At 42.3% G+C, this 25,373-nt stretch overlaps 1 protein-coding gene across 2 annotated transcripts in view; it reads right to left on the reverse strand.

The window, feature by feature from the left end:
• Positions 1 to 351: 351 nt before the first annotated feature.
• The window catches only part of LOC111229086 (glypican-5-like), a 97,819-nt gene continuing 72,797 nt past the window's right edge, over positions 352 to 25,373 (reverse strand). For both annotated transcript variants that reach the window (XM_022755258.1, XM_022755257.1), the window contains 2 exons: positions 18,244 to 18,385; positions 352 to 2,808 (listed from right to left, as the gene is read on the reverse strand). In XM_022755258.1, coding sequence (XP_022610979.1) covers positions 2,621 to 2,808; positions 18,244 to 18,385 — 330 coding nt within the window. In that variant the 3' untranslated portion in view covers positions 352 to 2,620. The remainder of the gene's footprint in view (positions 2,809 to 18,243; positions 18,386 to 25,373) is intronic.

Below are 25,373 nucleotides of genomic sequence, written 5' to 3' on the forward strand. Positions count from 1 at the left end.
CCTACTCACCCACACAGGTGTTTTCACCTATTACGGCTCATTAAACTTCCCACCAGATTGAGGTTGGGTGGAGCTATGCTGGGAATTACATAATTAAAAAAGATGACTAAACTTACCGTACCATTAGAAAAAAAAAAAAAGATATAAGTTGACCAGACCTAACAAGAGAATGAACAAAATGTCAACTAAGCAAGTCCACACAGTCCTAAGAAGAGGATTAATCAGAAATAACAACACCTGTGTGGGTGTGCGATGGGTGTGTAGGTCCTTTAATAAACACCTTTTCCAAGCAAATCTCTGTTGTCTGTCAGTGTCTGTTGTGACTGATATTCTTCAAGGAGAGGCTACAGAGACGAGCAAAAAAGCAGAGCACCTTTAATAGAGCTCAGCTACACCGTATCATACTGATACAAAAGAGAGGAAATGAGACACAAAACAAATGGTAAATGACTTAAAATATGTACATTTATACACATGCGAGGGTATAGGGCTGTAAGTGATCTGTGGGTGCAATGAACGCCAGTCTGGAACAAAACATACATGGAGGAAATCATATGAACTAAACAAAGGGTTATAGAACACAAAATGTGACACATTTAAACCGCCGAAACCTTACATAGCTATAGTTATCGTTGTTCTTCATTGACGGCAGGCATTTAATGTATAATTGTATTTGCGTGTAGTTAAGCAGGTCATCCTATTTGCACTGCCAGGCAGAGTTAAAGGTGAATTACCTTTCAGTAACGACAGGAAAAGTTGTTTACAATAAAGGCTAGTTAATGGAAGAGGTATATCACTGCTCATAGACCCATGTCAATCTGTAAGTGTGTAGACCTTTTTAGCTTAGATACCGTATCTGTGTAGCCTTTATATAGGGCATAGTCAGCTTTAATATAGCATTTGCATAGCAATGACCATACATTCATCATCCTCATTCACACAGGTACTCTGGTATACCAGTATCTGTGCGTACAAAATCCTCATCTACACAAGAAAGAAAACTGGTATACAGAGGAAGCCATTGTAGAAGTCGCAATCTTTTTGGTTGAACCTCCCTTTTGTTCCATCCCCATCAGGAATCATTTAAAACAATTAACGATTTGCTGTTGGAATTCCAAGGAATGGTGTGCAGGAATTTGAGCTTATTTGGGTTTCCTGAACGATGTTTAAGAAAAAAAAAAACAATTTCAGTACAGGACGAAATACATGGTAAAATCCATGACTTATACAATGGCTGCCAGTGTACTGGATCAAACAATAGATGCACCCATTTGTAAAAAATATTCTGCATGTTTTTGTTTTTGTTTGGTTTTTTTTTTGCATGTGATGAATCTGTTGAGAAAGGTCAGACCTGATGTCATGCCATCAGTGAAACGTTATAGGTAAAAGGTTTTAGAATATATGTTTCTTATGCTGTCTGAAGAAGGGCCTGATCCCATCATAACGATTTTGAGAACCTGGTAGGCGATACATGCATTAATGTGCAATTCAACGAGCAAACACACAAAACCGGATGCACGATAAACATTAGGAAAATCAACAATGTACAGACTTGTCCAAAATTTGTCCATTTATGTCATGGGCTTGAGTTGGAAAATGATGCACATTCCTGCTTTATTTGTTATAGAAATGAAATCTCTCTCTATTTTTTTTTTTTTTTTTTTGCATCGTTTTCTATGTAGTATGGAGTCGACAAACATAGTCCATTCATAGCTAGTTGAAAAGAAAAACCCATTCAGCTAAATCAATTAAGAGCTTTTTGTAGAATCAGAACCTCATACACTCCATCAAATCTTTCCACCTATATACAGTTACATACTATACACACCTAGTTTGTCTCTGTTCAGCCGTGCAAGTGCGCCCGTGCTCTACCTGTGAACTCATTACATTCTAATCCCTGCCAAGGTACACAGTCATTAGAGTATATCAAATCTGCTGTTCTGGGCCAGGCACCTGGGGTTGATCTATCAATCTATCATGCATTCCTTAATCCTCCAAAAGAAAATGAGTGGAGTTTTCAAATGAGCTGAATTCTTGTGTCTGGCTGGCTAATGGCTGTGACGAGGTTTTTTAGTCTGAAAGGATAAGTGAAATCCAGCAGCAGAAAAAAAAAAAAAGAAGACGGCTGCATTGGTATATGTAAAACACGTGTAAGTGAGTTTGTAAATGTGTAAGTGGTTTTAAGTAAAATCAGAATGATGAAGTCCTGTTCTGAACTACAAAGCGTGTGTGTTTGTGTGAGTGGAGCAAGGAGCTGCAGGGCTATATTGGTGTCTTTATACACACACACAAACACATCCTAGTCCCAGAACAGCCTAGTGGAAGCAGCAGGCATAATCTTTGTAGACGAGAGCGCATGAGATCAGCTTGTGCGATCATCCACATTGGTGATGCTGCAGGACAACAACTTCCTGCAAGAGCAGCCCCCCCCCCCCATACAGTCTCCTACAATGTTGTCCTTCTCTCTTCCGTCTCCATCTTGTTTTCCTTTTTCCATCATTACGATCCATCCACGCAGGTCGAGGACAGGAGTAAGGATACTACGTGTGGTTTATATGATATGAGTGTCTGTCTGCATGTACATGTAAAGGGGAGTGGGGATTCACAGATGGTGCTGGCATCAGAATAGGGTCCACTGCAAGCAAAGTACAGCAAAGAGCAGTGCAAGGCTCCAGGGTCGTGCCCAGCTGGCAGACGGCGAGCCCCCTATCACCTTCACCGAGGGGGGCCTGGAAGAGTTCTCATGTGGGCTGTCACCTCCAGGCTGTCTCCCGATGGGCTTCCCTTCACTGGAGACTTCTGTTTGTGCTGCAAGAGACAGACAGAGAGGGAGAAGGGAGGAAAGAGACAGACTGAGATAAATAGTCTGGCGCATCACAGTAATCATGGTAATCTGCCTTATTGTTCAGAGTCCTTTGGGCTTGTAAAATTGTACATTAGAGGCTCATCATCTCCAGTCACCGTTCCCATCACCTCATTCCAAGGATTTTCAAAAACAATCAGACATAAAAAATGATGTATGATTATGTCTGTTACAGTTAAAGTGAGTTCACAATGTTCATCAGAAGACGCACAGCTGCGGCTGCTTCAGTCGATTTTACCCGCGATTTTTCTTTTTTGAAGAGTGCTTTACAAAAAATTCAAAAATATATGTACAGTGCTACTAGATTAGTATTCAGCTATCAACTCACTTTTAAATCCTTTTGTCCAAGTTACACACATCAAGCCTGTGCTGCAATATACTGTATTTTTCTACCCCAGAGGGACACAGTATAATAAAAACTGAACTCCAACGACACACACACACACACACACACATCATGACTGGGAACTGACAGGCTGTCTAATCTCCAGCAGAAAATGATGGACAGCCCTCACTGTGTCATTACAGCCAATCAGAGATAAATCAGGCTGATGAGGGTAGGGCAGACATTAAGCACCCATTCTATCACGGTCCCCGCAAACACACACATAAAGTTGAGCGCACAAACCCACTCTTGCTGACGTCTGTAAAATTTCTTTCCTGAAAAAGGACTTCACTCATGCCTCTACTCCCTACTGTTCTTCCAGTCTCTCTCCAACTTCAATCTTCATACCACATCACAGCTGTGGTTCTGAACAAACCTCTTTCCTCTCTTTATCTCACTTTCCTCTGGGTGGTGACAACGTGTTAGTGTCTCTAAAATTGAAAGGAAATTAATTCCATCTGCTCGTTACCCATCCTTCTTTCTACTCCTCTTTATGGATCCCACCCGGACCAAACCCAACCCAGACCAAATACGTGCATGATTGGATTAGAGACAGATTACCATCCCCGGCACAGGAAGTGCACCACAAACTCGCAATCAAATTCCCATTAACCTGCATCACTCAGACCTTACACGTGCAATATATTTAGTTTGTACCCATATGGAAGTAACAAATAGAGACATGGGTGAAGGACAGAATGACTGTGTGTGTTGTGCTATGGGGGAAAGCTAGTTATCAGAGTACTGACAATGCAAAAGCCCAGTGTCAAAGTGTCTCTTTAAGCTGCCACTGTCACAGAAACAGGCCAAGTTTTCAATGATTCAGACCACTGTGTGTATAAACCAATCTGTCTAGAGTTCAGTTGTCTAATTATATACAGTTCAAGCCGCCACTCTGTGGCTACTTTGCTGTCAAACAGCTTGACAGTCAGGTGTGTAATGGGTTACGAGATGTTACACCCATATAAAACCCCAAAACGTCATAGCACACTGTGCAAAAGCTCTGAATACCTAACGTGATCACTTCTCCACTGAGAACAACACTTATTGCTCTTTTTAAGCACAAATGGCATAGTCAAATGGGTAATTCTAAAAAAAAACATTCTTTTGTAGAACTGAGAATGCATATCAACCCATCCCTATTGTGCACTTGGGTTTTATGTGTATGCAAGTCTGAATAGGGCTAGGCAGGGCTCTAGAGAGAGAAGTGTTTCCCGTGCCAATGGTTTTTGTTGTTCCAGAAGACAATAGACAAAGACATCATTTATCCCAAATCAGATTGCTGTTATTGTTTCGATGGAAATGGGCTGCATCTCATCAGGGAGATGTCAGAAAACAGCGTTTGAATGGGCCAACACAACGCTAATACTGCTCCACTGCAGGCTAACCAACTGGCTAATTATTGGAGCAGGTCCTTGCCAGAACAACCAATTACAGCATAGACAACAGTGCTGCCAACTAGTTAAAGTGTCTTTTTTCATCTAAGGTAGGTATTGCATGGAGCTAGAATACTTTGTGATCTTTGAAATAAAATAAAATGGGATGCAATAAAATCAAATTACAAGGCCGAGAGTCAATACGTATTTACCTAATCATCAACCCGGGTCCATTTTTGGGCAAAGCCAAACTTGGGATTACCTAAACCCAGCTGGAAGACACATAAAAGTCTCATATACTTTCAAATGCCTTTCAAAATTGCATCTGATGTGACAAATTCATAAAAAAAAAAAAAAACAAGCTCACACTGCACCACACCTGCCCCAGAAGGCAAATCCAGAGCACGTACAAGAGATTATGTTTCCCAACCAGAGAACGTTCCAGTATCCTCCACAATGAGATGGTGGACATGGCTGGAGAAAAACACTCCTGAGCTGTTCTCATGAGCTGCTGTCATGACTTGGACCCAAATAAGTGGCCTAAATTTGATTTGATGGATGATTCAGTGCAGTGGTACTGTGCTAGATTAGTCTGAGATATTTTTTTACACAGATAATATATTTTATAAATAGATTTAAACAATTCTTAAAGATGACATTGTTGAAGTCTTGAAAACAGATGAACATCTGTTGTGAAACAGAGGAAGGAAAGTTCTCCAAAACATTGACAGGTGCAGTCAAATTGTATAACACAATTGTCATTTTATACTAAAATGTAATAATGCACTGTGCCATGTTTATCTTGGAGAGGTTTCTTTTCAGCAATACAACAGTTTTAAACAGTTCTCAACATTTATTTTGGCAGATTTACCATGAGTAAGTTCTCAAGGGAAACCCTCCCACACAGTTAATAAAGGCCAGGAATTGTAAGCTGTATTTTAGTTTTAACTTATCCTATTTCTTTAGTTTTCTTTTTCATCTATTTGGTCCCAAAAAAAAAAGTTTTTGTGACACGGCATACTGTACGTCTGGTCTCTTAAATTATTTATCAGATAATATGGGGATCTTTTAGCCATATTGCCATGCAAGAGTTGAGATGGATTCAATTATCAAAGTAATAAAATAGAGCAGTAGAAGCAGTGGAAACCTGAGAAAAAAGGGGTGAGCTGAAATAGAAAAAGGTCCCTAAAAGTATTCAACAACCTGAGGCACAAAAAAGTGAAAAAGCAGGAGGGCAGGAGGATAATGGAATGTGGTGTTGTTGTCATAATGAGACAATGTTAGCACATAAGCCGTGCTTCATAAGCTGGCTCATGTGTAAATCCTCCAAATAAGGAAGGAGAACAAGCAAGATAGAAAAACAGAGGGGTGGGAGGGAGTGAAAGATGACGTAAAGTGTTAGAGGAAGAAAACAGTTAGTTTGGCTTTTCAGTATGAGGAAGATGAATGTCCGTTGTCACTTGTATCAAGGCTAAGCGATGCCACATTGACATGCTCCTCCTATCACGACAACATTCACCAGTCAATGACTTATGTCCTCTACCAGTAAAAGACAAATGTGATTTGATTGGTAAAAAGCTTTGTAACAGGCGACAAAGAGTGACAGTGAAAAACAAGAACAGGGCAAAGCAAACCCAAGAGACAAATAGAACCTGAGTGCTAAGAGGTCTGTGCAACACTGCAGACATTAAATGTGAAGTGTGTATATGTGTGTGTGTGTGTGTGTGTGGGCCCTGTGCAAGTATAAAGGATGGGTTGTGGTAGCTTTCATTTGTCATTAAAGTGTGTGGTAGACAGGGTCATGAAGGGAAACAGGATGTGGGATCAGGTCACTTTATACATGTGAACGTCCAGCACTATATACAGTATAAGCACTGTGTTACCTTCATAACTACACATACAGTACAAGGTCCTCCTCCACCTTGTTGACCTCTCTGTTGGCTAAGTGTGTGAGAAATGGTTCATAGTGTCCTTTGCCATTAATGCCTCTCCAGATGGGCAGCTTGTGTGTTTGGAGGAGCCTCCATTTCCCACTGGCCAAGGAGCAACAACAGCTGCTTCTAACAAGCCTGGCCACAGCACTGAGGAAGAGGTGGACCTCGGGCTCTAGCCAAGAGGAAGGAGGGATTGGAGGGGAGGGAGAGAGGAAGGGAGGAATAAGGGTTGGAAGGTGAGTGGGAGGAATAACAAACGCCTTGGCCATCATTTCTTTGGAAAAATTCTGAGGGACAGAAAATTGCATGATGGTTGTCTGGGCAGCCATGTCAGTTTTCATATTCTGCTCTCCTCCCTCTCTCTTTCCTTCCCTCTTCTCCTCTGTGCTTCCTTTGGTTTGCCAGCACCCGGCCGCTGCTGCCACACAGTCTAAATCCTTGAATCTATGCAAAGGGAAGAAGCAAACCGCTCTCGAACAATCCTGGCTCTGTCTTCAACTGATAAGATTTAGTCTCTCTTTTCCTCAGCGCGTCATGCGTGGACAAGAATACACACTCTTACAGTATACATGCACACAACACAAATGGACGCACAAAAGCAAACACACACACTCACTCAGAGGAGCAGTACAGGAGCAACAGGGCAAAGAGTTTACTGAGGGACAAATCCAATGAGTTAACCCAGTGTGTGTGTGTGTGTTTGTGTGTGAGTGCATTTGTGTGTGTTGTGCAAGCCTCCATGGGACTCTTGGCAGAACACTAGCTGCAGAGCTGTAATCCAGTGAGGAATGGTGCTACTGTATACTAGGGCTTAGCAAGTTGTCATACTATATGCTATCAACATGACAAGGCAGCTTTTCCAGACTAAGCACAGACCTGTAGCCATAACAAACACAGATATGTGTTCTGTTCAGTTCAATTGTGTTCATTTTTTTTTTGTCTATTTCACTGAATTATAATCAACCCAGAATTGTGTTGTAGGGTCTTAATCTCCCTTTAGTGTAACCTGCTGTTGTAACTTAACTCTACAGAGAAGTTACATGTGTAAATAGAAGACGTTGACCTGCTTAACATGGACTTTAAAGCACCTGTGGCAGTTCTCGCTCCTCTGCCTGCTGTGTATAATTATAGCGATGGTCAGAAGGTAGCGCTTCGATTTATGGCACATCAAGGGAGTGTGGTGGAGGTGGTGGGTGCAGGTCAGTAAGTTGCTCCTCCTCTCTCTCATTCTCAGAATCTTCCCCTCTCTAGGCTCACACCTCTGCCTTGACCTTGGAGGTTTTCTATCTGCTAAGCGGTTGATGGGAGAAGGATGCAGGAGGGGTGGGGGTTGTAAAGCAGCTCATGCTCCTGAGTTTTGACAAGGCCACTGGATCTGCCTCATGGCGATGTTTCATTAGGAGGAGTGACCTTTTCCCACTCAAACAGGCAGACACATACATGTAAGCACGCACACAGGCGCAAAGATTTATGCATGTTCACAGTGCATGTAGATACACACTCAGACACGCTGTCTAAATGTGAGTATGTGCTTAGCTCCAGCTTAAGTTCAAGACTCGTCAGCATGCTTCAGAGACAGCAGAGGTGCAGTTTATCCAACTGTTCCTCCCTTTCCCCTGCGACAGCTCTGCCAAGCGGCTGAATAATGACACTGTTGATTTGCTAAATGATTCATTCTCCGTAAAACAAATGCAACAGCCAATATGTCTTTGAAAACGTGGGCACCTGCTCACCGTTTTTCAAATGTACAATTATTTCTACTATTACTCTCTGTTGACTTTAACAGGGACAGAGCATTCTCCTCTGATCCGACCTGATGTGTGACCTTTGCCAGATATTTGCTTCTTGCCATCAATCCCTCTGAAAGCAAGAGGCTCTCCGTTTCCCAAATGAAGAGAGAGGAGACACAGACACAATGTTCTACTACTCCCTTTTTGTACATGCACGTATTCCAAATACGTTTTAAAGTTTTATGATTGGAGATTTTACCCCCGTAATTTTCTACACTTCTAACACTTTGTGTAGATAACGTGTTCGGCAGCCTTCTTTTGGGGCTCAACAGTACATGAGTTCTACAATAATGATAACTATAAAGAGTCCATATTATGCATACGTAGCCCCTTAAGGCACATATCCATTCAGTAATTAAATGCTACTCCTTGGTTGCAATATTTTCATGAACACATATTTTTCATTTTTGAATGTATGCAGTCCAATACAAGTCTTTTTTATTCTTGGGCAAAGCCGGTATTACCAAGCCACAGAGCTATCAGTCTCCCTCTGATCAGACCTTTGGACACCAATAAAAGATTGATGCTGCTCTTGGTGGCAATGTATCAGGAGTGTCCCGACACTATTTGGTACATCAGAGGAACCATTGAGACCCAGGAGAAAACTCTCTGGGTCACAATAGTTTTTATGGCCTCTCTTTCACTGTCTCGCACACAGACATTTACCTTCCCAAGCACCCACACAGTAGTCCCTTATCTTTTTTCACATACACTTTCTTACAAAGAGTGGTAAGGTTAGAGGGTGGAGAGAAGGGAAGGATGCATTCACACAGTTCATGACTGGCCATTCATCTCTGTGCTGTTTTTGTCCACAGCTCACTCTTTATGTGGTCCCATGTCAGGCAGGGGCTCCTCACCCCATCAAAAACTAATCTCCTTATTCTGTATTCTAAGTTACACACTGAATTTGCCTGCACACTCACACACCAACTCACTTCTCTGGGAACTGTCCTTCTGGTTCACAGGCAACTTGTATAGGGAATCCAGGACTGGTACAGGGTCTCTGGCAGGCCACTCGAGGGGCTAAAGGGCCAAAAATACAGGGGCACCAGTGGGGTACACATCGGAGCCTACAGCTAACCTAGCAACGGGCAGAGCAGCATGGCAACTCCGGAGCAGGGATCAGCGCAATGGAATCTACCCAGTGCGATTCTTGGCTGTACTACACTATTAAGCTCCTTGGCAAGATTAAGATTTACTCCTCTAGACACACACACACTCACACACACAAACACATACACACAGAAACAAATAGGCTAAAGGGGCCCTGGGAGGACAGTGACCTCCACCAGTCAATGCGACAGATTCCCAAGATGGAGGGGGAATCCTGAGGAGAAAGCAGCATCTATGCAACAGAGGAGTTAAAGGCCCAGTACAACTCCTCAATCTTACAGATGCACATACGCTGCTTTCCCACCAGAACATTCATTTGGATGATATCAGCGCCGAGACACACCCAAACACACACACACACACGCCTAACGCCACACCTGTGTGCACTCAAACGCCAGATGCCTCATTGCATTGGCAGGTGTCAGGTTGTCCTTGTGGACAGACAAGCGTGAAGGATGCGGAGATAAACTCACATTCATATTCTTTTGCTCTCTCACTCTCACACACACACCCACACACACACACACACACATGTCATTGCCATCCATTATAGTCAAGAGGAAGAGCACATCAGGTAGCACCACAGAGACACAGTTGCCGTGTAAGTCTGCTGACTTAACATGCCACACATGGATCCATGCCCACTGGAATCAGCGAATCAGACCAGAAGTCTCAAGATAAATCATATTCTCTCTGCGATTCTATACAGTTTTGGAGCGTCAAGAATCCAATGACACATTCGGAGCTCGCTCTTTGCTCTTGTTGTTAAAGTGACACAGACGGGCTGTAAAGGCTGTATGTATGGAAAATATGCTTTAGAGTGTGTAAACTGTCATTGGGTACTATCTTCTCAGTGACACAGTGTAGCTGTAGCAGCAGCAGCAGCAGCAGCAGCGCCCACACAAAAGTAAGATGCAGAGAATAGAACGAAATCTTGAGTTACTCCATGTGACGAGCCTCCTCTGAATTAAACTGATCTAAGTGATACTTGCCTTTTCAACTTCAAAGTGTTTTCAGAAATCTGTGTGGGTTAAAAAAGAAGGAAAAAAAAATTGTGGTGTGATGTTATAAATGTTTGATTTTATGGGGGCGAGTCAAATACTTTGATGTAAACTCTTGGTTGCGTAACTGACTGCAGTTTTAGAATCAAATTACAACTGTGCACTACATTAAGTACGCTGTCAGCGGCTCTTCCAATCTGATCTGTAATCAGCTGAAGCAGTGAGAGGTCAGCCCCCTCCCAGCCCTCAGGCCTGACAGTCTGTTCCAGGTTCAGCTCTAATTGCCAAATCAATTATGGATAAAGGAGAAGGGCTTTGTCGCTCTCACTGCTGGTCAATAGGATAGGCTTTTAATGAAGTGACCTGTCTAGCGTGTGTGTCCCTTTGATACATATACATATATAAGACTGCACACAGAGTCCCACTGCTGGTAGTCAATACAAAACTTGGCTCATTGGTACCAACCTCCATTATCTGACCACTCATGCAATGCTAATGCACCTCTGCTATCTAAAGCAGATACTCTGATCCCAGTGTTGCTTTAAAACAAAAGTTTGCATCTTTTGAGTTCGTGATAGTACCTGCCTCAGTGGGAAAATTCCATCCCAAGCCATTCCACGCTTTCTCTCCTTCTCCCCTCACCTAATTTGTATTTCCCCCTGCATACCAGGCTGAGATGAGACAAAGAGGATCAGACTCATCCCTGCTTATCCTTCAACTGTATTTTTCAATATCAATGGAATGTCTGCCTTTATTTGCTCAGTGCTGTGTTACAGCAGGAATGCCAGTTTCTGTGTTAGTAGCCAGGGTTGGGCTCCAGGCAAGGCAGGAGAGTCAAGGAGGTCACTCATGCAACCCCACACCCACCCTCCCATTCAATCCCCATCTCAACCCCCGACAGAGAAGCCTGAGTATGGGCATTAATAAAGCAGCCCAAATAAACTAGGGCCATCACCACGTCGCCTCAGCTGTAGGTCTGTCTGTTAGTGTGTGTAGCCAGCAACAAAATATTTCCATAAATTCATTGAGCACTGATTACCTCTGGCCCCAATGACAGTGCACAAGTTTAATATAAGCCCGACTGGGGGCCGGGGTGGAATGGTGGTATAAGGAGTGCGTTACGCACACAATATAATTCAAGTCATATCCACTGAATTTGCAGCTTTCAATAAAGAGCACTTTATGAGTCTGGACACCATCTTTAAAATGCCATTTACTGCTTGGAAACCTGCACATGTTGTAAGGATTTCTTGTTATATAAGTGAATAAGAGCTCCTCCTGCGATACTGTAGTTAAGACTTCTATGTGGCTATGGTATCAGAACACTGAGTCACTAGCATTCCTTGTTGCTCTGCTAGTAAACTTCATAGCAACCATACAAAATGCTGAATTCCATGAATCATTTTCATTTTACACTTCCAAGGTAGTAATTCCCACCACTTCCTTTAGTTTATAACTTGTTGCCATACGAGAGATTCTTGGTGTTTCCCAACCAGGGTCCCAAAGGTGTGCTGCTGAGGCTCAGTCATAAAGGTCTCACTGTCACTGCTTAGAAACGGAATGATGATGCCGGCTAATGAGAACCATTCTCCACTGATGACCGCACGCCTAGGGAGCCCTTCAAGCTAATATGCTCTCATAGTGCCATAAAAACCACAGGGCAGAATATGCCAAGCTAGGACAAAAAAGGAGACCACTGAAAGGCAAGGTGGAAAATAGTATAAAAAGGGATGGATGGGGGCGGCAGAAGATTGGAGCCAATTGATCACAAATGCTGATGCGCACAACAACAACAACAACGAATGTCTGATACAGTGATTCTAAGAAAACTGAATATCTGTCAAGTAGTTTAATTGCTGAAAATGAGTTTGAGCACATATTAGTCTGAAGGATTATTGCTGTAATTGTTCTGCTTGAAGGATACTGAGATTTCTCAGAATCGTTCACATTTGTCCCAGCAAGTATTAAGGGAAATTATGCAATGTTATTCGCAGTGTCACATTAAACAAATAGATGATTCTGCATATCTGAGAGAAATTGTGACTCATTCCTCCCACATCTATCCGCAAACCAGACCATCGCCCTGCCCTGCCAAAGCCGTCTCTGATCCTCTTGTTCCTTCTTCTCCAGGCCTACTCTGCCCTGCGGAGCACACTCTCAGCCCCTTGAGCTCCAGATGAAAGGCTAAGGGAAATGGCAGTTCTACTGGTAATATCCGCACCGGGACATCTGCTGTCCAGCCGGTCTCGACACACGCCAGTCCCAAGAGGCCCAGGCTGAATCAGGACCTAGGATGGGAAGAGCGTGGGGTGGATTGGTTCTAACCAGCCTGGCAGAACATACACGCACCAAATCCTCCACCCATCCTCTCACGGCATATTGAGTCACAGGTTTGCATCTTGCAATCGTCCTTTCTGAACCTCAGCCTTTAGCACTTTATGCCTGTGTAAGCTGTACTTCCATGCCTCTGTTACCTCTTGCACTGTAACATCACGTCATACAGCTCTATGGTATTACCCCTGTGTTTTTTTCTTCATCTCAAACCCTTTTCCTGCCCCATTCACCTCTACTTCTGACCGTGTGTCCTCTCTCAGACCTCAACTTGGAGAACTTCACCCTTAATCTCCAGTTTTCTAACATGAAAGGTCGGTGCGTGCTGGATCCAGGGCAACAGCAGGCTGTAGTGGGCTTGGGGCCGATCCAGTGTAATCCTGCTAACACTGGTGTAGGTTGGCCATATCCTGCCCAAGCAGCCGTTCACGTCAGGAATGTACTTCCCCTGCCAGGGCGAACAGCTGCCGCACACCTTTATGGCCTTATAGGCTTTGGGGAGAAGTTCTCTCCATGCCTTTGACACTCAGGTACAAACACAACAGAAACCCAAGAACCTTATTAGGCTGATATGTCGAAGGCTTAATCACCATATCAAGGTCAGATTCAAGGTCATATCGGACACATTACTACTTTGTATTCCTGACATTCAAGCATTCAAGGTGTAGAAATACAGCTGTGGATAGCAACGTATTCATAACAAGTGTGTGTGTGTATGTGTGTACACAAAGGAGAGAGTGAAAGACACACTAGGAACATTGGGCATTGATGGATGGGGAGTACAGATTTCGCTCGGGTGCCCTTTAGACTTAAATTCAAACCCTGCTGCCATACAGACCTACCTCTCCATCAATGTGTGTGTGTGTGTGTGTGTGTGTGTGTGTGTGAGGGTGTGTTAAAAGTGGAGAAAAATTCACAACTTCACAAAAAAAAAGCTCTGGATTTGAAATAGTGTTCAGAGTTTACTTCCCTTAGCTTCAGGTTCACACACACACACACACACACACACACACACACACACACACACACACACACACGCACACACAGCCAGCTGTTTCCAGCTGTATGAGGGTAAGCAAGGAGAGACAAAGAAAGTTTATATATTTGTCCCTCTGTTCAAGAATAATGGAAGCACACCGATCCAGTCTTAAATCTTCCCATCTTGTCACATTTAGATAATTATGTTCTGCGACAGGATGACAAAGCAAAACAATCATTGCTAGTGGCTTCATGCTAATAGGCAGGTTTAGCCACTGAACTGCAGAGTGTGTGAGCGATGCCGGGGGTGTCTTCACTTTCTTGATGAGCTCACCAGTGTTCCTGACAGATGGTGTTTGTTACCAAAAGAGAATTGTACTTTCATGGCTGTACGATTCACACTTTTTCACTGCACATCCCCCCGGCTCAATCACAGGAAGTGTTTATCCATGCATTTACTTCTCCTCCTCCTCTGAGATGGATAACCTGCTCTCTCCTGGTTGTATTTTTATGGCTTCTCACACCTTTGCCAGGCAGACTGCCTCAACAGCAGCACAAACAAAACTATTTTGCGGTCAAATACAAAGGGTGTAAGCAGTGGGATTTTTTTTTTTTTTTTTGATCTCCCACATTCCATCTGAAACTCCTTTAAGATTTCATGAAATCTAAAAGCAAACTTCTACCTTCTCTTGCACTTTCAGTGCTAAGAAAGAACATCTCTTCTCCATTTGCCTAAATCTGTTTCATCAGATCTGCACAAAAGGCTAGAGAAGAAAAAGGCTGTGTCAACTCTGCCAGAGACTCAGACAAGACTGCTGGACTCCGGGAAGCGCACAGACAAATAAAGTAATGTTCCACCTTTTGATGCACAGACATCCGGAGTCTCCTCTCTCTGTCTAATGGAGAGATAGTGGTCTAATATGCCACTGTGGGTCTTTTACAGATTAATACGTTAATGAGCTAGCTACAAATGAATAGCTCCTTTGGAAGGAGCAGCCATAAGTGTTCCCGGGCTAATACAGTTAATAAGCCATAGTCACGCCACAAAATGTACCACAGAGGAGGCTCTCATAGCTGCAGGGGAGAGGGATGATATGGTTCATTAAAGATTCACTGATTTATTCTCCTGTTCATGGCTGTGGTCATGGCAGTTCGTACATGACCAGGCCTTGTTTAGTTGGCACACAAAGTACACTAACATGTCTGCAGGGCAAGAGTAGTGGGATCTGAACCAAGATCAAACAGGCATGACATCATGCAATCAGACTGTGCTTTCTTGTGGTAGCGGAGAGCAAATTGGAGTATGGGAAAAGAATGCGACTTTTCCAACTCTTGTCTATAGCTTCTTTTGTTAGCATATTTATAATCCCTTTTCTTAGCCAGGCAGTGTCAAACAGTAACATTGCTCAGTTTTCATATATGGTTGCCAACAATCCTTTGGTTTTCACAGCAACGGATCTTCTGAATGTATGAAGAAGCATCTACATCTGCATTCTTAAACATGCTTTCAGTATGCAGGAGGCTGTATGCATGCATCCTATCTCCTCCTTAAGATGTGCAGCAGCTCCATCATATCTGAATGATGACAGAGACAGTGAGTCTGTCCTCTGCAGATTAGCGCTGTTCATTAGCTTGGTAATGAAGTCTCCCTTAGCAGAACAGTGGGTGGTCATGCCCCCTTTTAACATGGACCTTGCGAGCTCTGCTACATCTACAGAGGCAAACAAACGCACAGACGTTAACAGAAGTTAAAATATGCCTCCTACCCCGATAATGGATTACAACCTCACCCACCTGAGGAATTCTTTTAACAGTTGCCGAAGTTGCTGTTTGGATCAATAACAGCTTAACCGTTTTTTTTTTTGTGAAGGCATAAGACAACGATAGATCGGAGCATTTTTCAATTTTCAAGCATGACCTGGTGATCAGTGAAGCAGATCTCATCAAGGAACATCAAGCGACCAAGCGGTACAATGTCACATGTCAGATGGTGAGCTCTAAATGACTTTAAGAAGATTTAAAAATGCTAAAAGTCAGAGGAAATCCTAGATCAATTTCTAAATCCTAGATAAAATCCTAACTCCAAAACTGGTCTCTTCAAAGAGTTTGACAGGGGAGTGTAGCACATGACTAAGACTTGTAAAAATAGTTGATCATACCCACAACAGAGTTCAAAGCGAGCCTTGGCAAGCGTAAATGGACGATGTACCAAAACGGGACTATCTTTGCTTCAGAAGACAAGTGTTGCCAAGCTCTTGCCGTCGGTCTTCGGAGAAGCAAATGACTCTGTGTCATAGTCAGAGTTGTCTTATGATAGAGCCAATATTGGAATCTGTTTTTATAGATACCAAGAGAGATACCAAGGCCAAATACCTTTCAAAGCAGCATGGTTTTGTCACTGGATGACAAACCTTCTTTTGAAAGCTAAAGGACAGCTGAACAGAGCTCACCAGGATATGGATTTATACTTAAAGCACAGACTAATGGGTTTTGTTCAGTAAATCTCAGACAGTGGTTTTGATTGATTACCCCCTGCTGTTGGGATACTGGCTCTGCTGTCGGTGCTCAAGACACTCTGGCATGTTTTATCCACATCCCAACAAGGAGCAGCAACGACCTGACCAGCGCAGTGTGTAAGTGGGAATGTAATGGTTATTGATTAGTGTATTAGCCATATCGTGGCGTGGGTAGCCTCTGCGCTACACTAAAAAAACTAGACCGGTGGTTTTAAGCCACACCAGCCGTTGTGATCTTCTGAACGTTAACTTCGATTCCTTGCATCTCGCATATACTTATATTGCAATGGCTTATGGTGGGATTTTTCTTTTTTGGGGCTAAAATATAACTAATTTGCATTGACTCATGCTGTTTTTACTTTACTTTATAACATCAAGTAGTTATGTAAACTCCATCAAGCACAGTACAGGAGTACAATGAGATTTGATTACCAATTAAGCAATTGTCATCATGAGTAGAGACACGACTGATGAGATATGCCCTACTTTCTGTTTGTGTCTTTGCTGTCAATTGCGGCCCCATGGAGGGTAGTGGAAAAACCATTTTGATATGTCAGTGTGCTGAATGAATAGGCCTTGTGGTGACAGTAGAGGATCAGTTGAAAATGTCTATCGGGTATACTGATGGCTTTTTTTTTTTTTATCTAGTGAGCAACACTCAAGTTTTTCAAGAACAAATAAAATTATAATATTGTGACCTCAGTGACTCAAGAGAGATTAAAGGTTTGATGGTATGTGGGAATAATGCTGTGTATCTTGTATATTTTTAAATTATATTTTGACAGCAGAGAGTGGGCAGGTGACATGCAACAGGTGACATTTGTTGAATGGAAACAGACGAAGAATGACAAGCGCTTAATCTCTAACATAGAAGCCACCAGCACGCACCCATGTCTGTAGTATTTACTTATGTGCTCATCATAAGACACAATTTGACGTTTGTGGCCAGAGCTATGTGTAAAATGTGCCTATGATGGACAGAGGAAACAAAGTACACCTTAAGTATGAAGAGACTGCTGAATCAGCATCTGGCTCTCCTGCCGTCTGGCGCTTGGGGAAGCCAAAAAGAATCAGCTTACTCCAACGAGGATCTTATCACTGGGCCTTTCCCTCATTATGTTTTCCTGTCAGCTTGCTTGGATGTCTCAGCGTACAGTATCCCCTGATGGCCTATTTACCGCCCACATGAAAAAGAATCACAACACTTGTACCTAACCTGGCACCCGCTGCTTTTGTGTGCATGGATGAGTGAATTTTCGCTCCTCCGCGTTCCTCTCTACTCCCTCCATGCTAGTCAGACAATGTTTCACACCAGACTCCTTTGTTTAACTGTGTAGGTGGAAAATACCAACATGATAATTAGGGATGATTAACGTGAAGCTTCTGCAGCAGATCAAATGATTCTCATCAAAGCCAACACATGCCCTAACACCTCTTCACTGTTTTGTGTGTGCGTGTGTGTGTGTGTGCGCGCGTGTGTGTGTGTGTGTGTGTGTGTGCCAACTGTAAACCGGCTTGTTGTCTCAGGATCTGAAGAACCTCCTGTGCCGCCACCTTTGCTGTAGCCTCAAGGAGATACAGTAGACGGGGATTGCAGAGAGTGAAAATGTGTTTTAAAGTGAATTTTCCTCGCCATGTACGAAGTGAACGTAGGATCCGCAGAAAACAGTTCAGAGGCGGATCTGTCTTTAGTTATATACTGCACAAAAATCTGCTGATTAAAGGTAGAGCACAATAAAAAATATCACAAAAATATCACAATGATACTGAAAATCATTATGTGTGGACATAATGTGTACTGTGAATGATGAATGTTGTATGAGTATATGATGTATGAGTTTTTTTTAAACGCAGAGTGAAGGACACTGGAATGAGATTAGGGCTAAAAAGAAAAAGAAGAATGATTTGTGTTCATGTGAGTGTTTGTGCATGTGGAAGCTGGCATGTGTCACTTACAGGTCTTTTCTGGACCGTCTCCTGAGGCTTGACATCCATCTTCATCATCGCAGTCTGTGGTGCTGCCCTCGTCTGTTTCCCCGCTACCCAGCTCGTCCCAGGCATCGACCTGGCCCAGTTTTGGAAACCTCTCCTGGGTCTCCTGAAGCACAAAAACAACAATGCAAGGTTTATTACACACTGTTTCGTGCATAATATTACTATTTCTGTACCACATTTAACTGCTTCTATCCAATCCCATCAGGAAGTAATGACTGCATGGATTTAAAAATGGAAATATCACTGATTTTCTGATTTCACGCTTAGTGTCTGTGGGAGTCTCTGACAAAATTTTATTTAACACAGCTGAAATCCCTTTGTGAATCCTTTTAACACAAGCCTATTTACGCAGAAAGATGCCAGTATGGGGCACAGTGTGTCCCAGGGAAACATTGTGCTTCCTTGTGACTCCTGTTACTGTTCTGAAGTTGACACGCCACTTCTCTTGCCCTGACATATCAGGCCTTGTAAATGTCAGGGTCCAATAGATGACACACACCATCCTGGGGATATAGACGAACAGTGTGGGTGGTGTACAGCAGCCAGGTCCCTGGGTGGTAGGATGATGTGTTGCATTTAATTACAACCGCATTTTAAGGAGAGCATTGATTATAAGGTTGAGAAAGAGCCCCATAAACAAAAGGAAACTTCATGACTAGGCCCTGCAATGTTTAGATTTTGTTAAACTCAATAAAACCTCCTGGTGATCAGTTCTTATAGCTACTCTATGTTCAATATTTTGCAAAAAAAAAACCCCAAATAAATCACGACAAACTCTGGCAAACTCTGTGCATGATCAGTATTTGTTTGCAATTAGAATGTAAAACATCTGCAATTATTTTGACATTTGTTGATTTTCCCCTTCAGTTCACAGTTCATGCATCAAGCAAATCACGATCTGTGAAATTTGAATCACAGTGCATCAAAACATCAATGAATTTCATACACTTTACACTTTTCTTATACCACACATCTTGAACAGATTGTGAATCTTTTACCATGCGTGTGTTGTCACGGCTTGTTTTACTTTAAACAAAGCATCATGTGTACGCCACCGATGCATCTAACTGTGATCAACACCTTGACTTGCAGATAACATATCACATCACACTGTGACTGGAGTTCTGCAGCCTGGAGCATGAAACACTCCTCTTTATGATGTTCTTCCCTCTCAGCGTGGGGCCAACTAATTGGACCACCTGCTGGGCCTTCCTGCTGTCCACCATCATCAAGGTGGCCTTTGTTCCATCACACCATGTCGGACAAGGAGTACTCTTGACACAACAACAAATGGTGCTTTGGAGTAAGAAGGTGTTAGACTGACATGAATACCAGATTTGTAGAACATGTGCAACAATAGAGACACACACATTTTTGCTCATGTTGACCATCATTTAGCTTCATGCACACATGCACACACAAGCACACCATTAAACATTCATGAGAAAGCTGACAAAGATCAATCCTGGAGCACATCTGACCTTCATATGGAGGGAACAGCCACTAAAGACATGTTGAGAGGTGGGTGGGAGGAATGGGGGTGGCTTGGGTTGTTGAGGGATGACTAATATCCTTGCCCCTGACACCAGACTCTGTCTTTCTATCAACACACCTAGCAGCAAAGGTGACCTTTAACCAATTGTCTCCTATGCCTTGAATGCCCCAAAAGAAACATGCCATGAACGCTGATGGGCTCATGTATACTGATTACAATGCAAAGCTTAATGTAAATGTGAACCAAGACTAATCCATGTCGGCTGCTCTCTGAGGTTGTTCTTTGAGCTACATCTTACATGTCAGCACGCTTAAATGGTCTCAGTGACAATGTGCACAACTATCTGGATTTGCAGTGGTTTGGATGTATTTATGTATAATTTGTTTTTTTTGTTTGTTTTTTTTTGTATGAAGACTTATGTAATTTTTACTTTTACTTTTCTGTTGTATCTTGTGGCCTTCTACATATAAAGTTTTTTTAAAATCTTTTTTTTAAATGTAAGACTTTTGTGGGGGTGCTACGCCACATCAAATGGACACAGTTTGGAACAAGGTCCCCTTTATACAACCCTTTAACTGCACTTTTCCAGGCTTTGAACAAAACATGGCACCCTTGTCCCGTATTGGACATTTCTCACCAGCCTGGAACAGTGATTGGCCTGAATCCACATGACCAAAGGCCCAACCCACCTTTTTGTTCCATACCTATCTTATTTAAATGTCACCCGTGATGTGTTTTATAATGACCCTGATGAAGACCACAAGCTGAAATGCGTTGGTCAAATAAAGTTCTTCTTTTACTACAAGTGTTGCTTGACTTTTTTTTTTTTTTTTTTTTACCTCTTTGGACCTCCTGCTGTTTCCATACACCTTGAAAGTAGCTTAAGTTGTGCCAGACGCCTTATTCTGTTTCCACTCAGTGACAATGTTAACATGCTGATGTTTAGCAGGTATAATGTTAACACTGTAAAACAGGTATTTGGTTATAAACTGAAGTCCATGCTGGTGCCACTAGGTGAAAAGTCAGGGCCCTGCAGAAATCATTAGGACAGATGATTGTCATTTGGGGACACCATATATCTGTAGCAAATGTCATGGCAATCCATTCAGTAGTTGTGAGATATTTCAGTCTAGACCTTCCTAACTTGGAAAACAATTATATAAAGGAGTAGATGCCCAGACAGTCAAGGCCTTCAACTGACAGGCAGACTTAATGAGAAAACCACACTAAACTGATGCTGATGTATAAATGTTTGATTGTCACCAATAATTCTGCAGCAGCAACAGCAGCAACTGTTGTCAAAGTTATCAGGAGAACAGTTACAGAGCACATTGGTGTTCTTTGAGTTTTTAATGCCTTAGTACTTATTACCAGTTTCTGCAAGAAAGAGAGAGAGAGAGGAAGAGGAAACGGAGAAATGATCCTGACACTGTACTGATACTGTAACTCATTACATCTGTCATGTATCTCATTTATACCCAATGTAAATGCACTCCCCCTCACTCACGCCTGAGTGGGAGAAAATGAGTGCGACATTGAAAATGAGTCATGTACAACCATAACACAAGGCCAGGCTTCACGAAAATCGAGTGGGCTCCTCAGCGGAAGCAGGTAAAACATATCACTTGTGCTCACCGCAAACGTGGAAGACACTGACACTAGCTGGATGGCTCGGTTTTCATAGATGGACAGTTACAAGAGGATTATTTAGAAAGAATGCAAACAATACTGCACACTGCAGTACAGCTTTGCATTTTATGGTTATGGATAGACTCTCACTACAACCTGTCAACAGGCTCTTTGTGTGTCTTGTACTGGTTCCACCTGTTTTGAGGTTGCAATGTGATATGCTGTCTTCAAATAAGGACAAGCTTTGGTGAGGGGACTCATGGCTCATTAGAGACACAATTAAAAAGCTCTTTCCCATCTCAGCTGTCGGGGTACTGGTTCTCCTTACGCTTTGAGGAATCCATTCTGTTGCTGTGAATTAGAGGTGAAAGTACATTGATTTGTGTACAAAATATAAGCTAGAATTTAAGTATCTATCCACTGCTTTAATCCAGATATTTTAGCAGACGCCTGCAAAGGGCAGATAAGCGATGACGGGAGATAGACAGCAAGAGAGAGAAAACATCTTCCTTGATTCTGGACAGCAACCGCGATAAACACATTAAGCTTTTTTATTATGCAGAGCAACTAAATAAATTCAATGCACATTCCAAGAGTTCACGAGCAAATGCTCTGCTGAACAGCAGAATGTTGTGTACCAACACCATCCAGATAACCAGTTGGGTATTAAGCTAATAACCGTGCTGTTCAGGGGACGTTTAACACAATGCCGCTTGGCCCAGCTGTCCTTAAAGCATGTTAATTAGAAAAGGAATCAATTAAGGCGCCGTCGCTGTGGAAACCACAGTCGGGTCGTTGTAGAATTGGTAGTTGGCTGCTGTCCAACGCAGTTTGTAGATTTGTTGTGACTAAGTCGGGACGGCAAGACTGCCAAAGATTTCAGTTATGCCTTTCTGTTGAAATGTCATCTCCCACTGTGGTTATTTCAGAGGTAACACGCAGGGAACGGAATTGTCGTATTCCAACAACATACTGAAAAAGCGAATTTCTAATTTGTCCTTGGAGATATACAGTATTCCAATATGTGTTCTTGAAGACTGGTGGACGCTTTATATGTGGTGAATAGTCTCTCTCTCCTTATCGGTTTTCTCATAGAAAAAGACTGTTGCTGCACTAAGGACCTCCTCTGGGTTTCAATGAGAGTCTTAAGCAGTTCCTCAAATTGGATTTTTTTTTTTTTTTCCCCTAGCGTTCTATCTGCTTTAGAGTAGAGGCAGTTATCACATTAGAGGATAGTCCACAGACACCATTGCCAAGCCATGTATGTTCATTTCAAGAACAAAACAAATTATATAAGAAAACAACATTTTCTAGAATCCAACGACTCAGGACCCACAGACGAACAACGCGCTCAACAAAGCAGAGCACAGTCTATTCATGCCATCCAAAATAACAACAACAACAACAACCTTTCAAAGGCTCGTCCTCCTGATCTGTCACACTGCAACATGTGCTAAATGTGAGCAAGTGGGCAGAACATTTCAATGGCAGCAGCAGTCTTTATGTGATGCGCCGAGCAGAGATTTGCTGTGACTTTAACGGTACAAATGTTTTTGGTCTAACATGATTCGTCATTCTCTTTCTGACATGTAAAACAATGCTGAATATCCCTCTGCTGTTGGATTAGATACTGTTTCCCAACAGCCTATGGATAGTGAGAACATGCTGTAAAAAAAAGAAAAAAAGAAGAAGAATATTTAAGCTGTTCAAGTTTAGTCAAAATTTACAGTTAAATAGCTATTTTCTTACTTTTTATTAAACTGGTCTGAACCATACTAAGTTCAAAGGTAAACTTCTATAATTGTATGTTCCTTATAATCTTGTGATTGTACTGCATTATGGACTATGGGGAAAACCTCTGGTTGACAAATGGATTTCTCAGCCTCTTTTATGATACATTTCATCCTGCTCAAATATCACTTGCAGATTTAAAGTGAAACCATTTCTCTTATTTCTTTTTTTTTTTCTTTGTAGATTTAGAACAATATGTTCATTAACAATATGCCAGCTGGATCAAGACAAACGAGTGCAGTGCGAAACTGGAATGATCAGTTCAAGTGTTGCAATTTCAGATCAACATCTAGATAAGATTTTCAACTGCTCGGGCCAAATAAAACACAAAGATGGTGACGGAGTGAAAGGAGAGACAGACAGACACAATTAGAGAAAGGGAAGGAAGGAGAATTAAAAGTAGAGAGTGGAGGTGGGAGAGAAAAGAAAAAATCTGTTACACTATGTACAAAATGTTCAGACAGGAAGACTGAGCCTGTAGTTGTGTAAGCAGGTGATGGGAATGAGGGTGGAGGGGTTGGAAAAAAAAAAACAACAAAAAAAAAAAAAAACAAGATGCCAGCCTACTTTAAGATTACCTTGAAATTACCCTGGCATCTGAACACAAATCATTTATTCCCCAAAGTCTTTGAATAAAATCCCAAATCATTAAATATTTTCTAGTTCTCCCCTCACCCTGCCAACTCATTCTCCTCTCTCTTTCTTTTCAAAAGCATTCTTCAGTCAGAGGATGATGGGGCAGGTTTGAGAGCATCAAGGGCTGAATTCCTGCATGTATTTCACTGCATTCTAGTCACACTAAAATCTGTACTGCCAGGAGTAACCAATCACTTTCTGAAAAAGTCTGGAGGAAAGAAGCTAAAACAGTGTGTGTATGTGTGTGTGTGCGTGTGTGCGTGCGTGCGTGCGTGTGTGTAGCTTAACCAGGAGGGAGCTGTGGATACACATTCCAGTTTTATGTGGAAATAGAAAATCTGATTATGAAATATAAAAATGTGAAATGTGGTCATTAGGGATGGGATATGAATACTGCAGCTATTGCGGTACTGGTGTAAGTGAGTGTGTCTGTGCACACGTCGGTGCGTTTGTAATATGTGGGATAGCGTTGTCAAACTAGCGAACCAGGATCATAAGTCATAACCTTTTTGCATGCCCACATCGAGACATGTGCTCTTTTTCTTCCCTGACAATTTGAAACAGTATCAGCTCATTGAGGGCAGTGGTGGTAAAACTGCATATGTGGACGGAGAAAAGGAGACGGGAGGAAAAAGCTGGAGGAGACTTAAGGAAAAAGTGACAGTGGTAATCTCTAAAAGTCTGCAGAAGCCCTCTCAACTTTTAAATTAAAATTCTCTCCATTCTCTCACATACTGTAAAGGCTCATAATGCTTTTGTGTAGAAACAAACATCAGCTGAGAGACAGAATAAGTGTGTGTGTGTGTGTGTGTGTGTGTGTGTGTGTGTGTGTGTGTGTGTGTGTGTGTGTGTGTCTGCCTGGTTTCAGAGGAAATGGCTGCAATTCTCTCTACATCTCAGACTGCATGACCAAGAAAAGGGAGCCAAAGGAGAAAAAAAAAACAAGCATCTTTCCAAAGTATGAGTGTGACAGGGAGAGAGAGCGAAAGAGAGAAAGTATTCTAGGAAGAGTGACAGTCTGCAAACAAAAGTAACTGTAGATAGCTGCAGTGCTCAGCCATCCAAAGTTGCTGATTCTGGAAGAGATATGATGTATTGTTTGCATGGATTAATTGTGCCTGTTACGGCCAACCGGTTTCCAGACGGTTCTTAATTAATGCAGAGCCTCCGACTGGCAGAATAAGCAAGCTGTGGACTGGACAGTAATAGTAGCTGTCAGAGTCTGGACTTAAGTAAAAGTCTGCGTTGCCATCCACAACATGGAAAATGAAATTGATTCCAAAATGATTTTAAAATCAAAGGCCTAACAACACAGTGAGCCAAGTACTTTTCTGCTGTTGCCCTTTTCTGTGGTTTAAGATGAAACCAATAATAATCCCTTATCCAAATCTGACAGCCAGATCTTTTACTTTGTTGACCTTTTATTGTGAAATCTACATCACACGATGGAAAACAAAAAGAGTTCAGTCTCAGATCACTGACCCTAAAACTCCAGATGCCATCTTTCTGGACAACATATTAGCTGAAGGAAAAAAAAAAA

Source organism: Seriola dumerili, unplaced genomic scaffold (genome assembly GCF_002260705.1).
Source record: "Seriola dumerili isolate Sdu_G_001 unplaced genomic scaffold, Sdu_1.0 BDQW01000226.1, whole genome shotgun sequence".
Taxonomy (NCBI): Eukaryota; Metazoa; Chordata; class Actinopteri; order Carangiformes; family Carangidae; genus Seriola; species Seriola dumerili.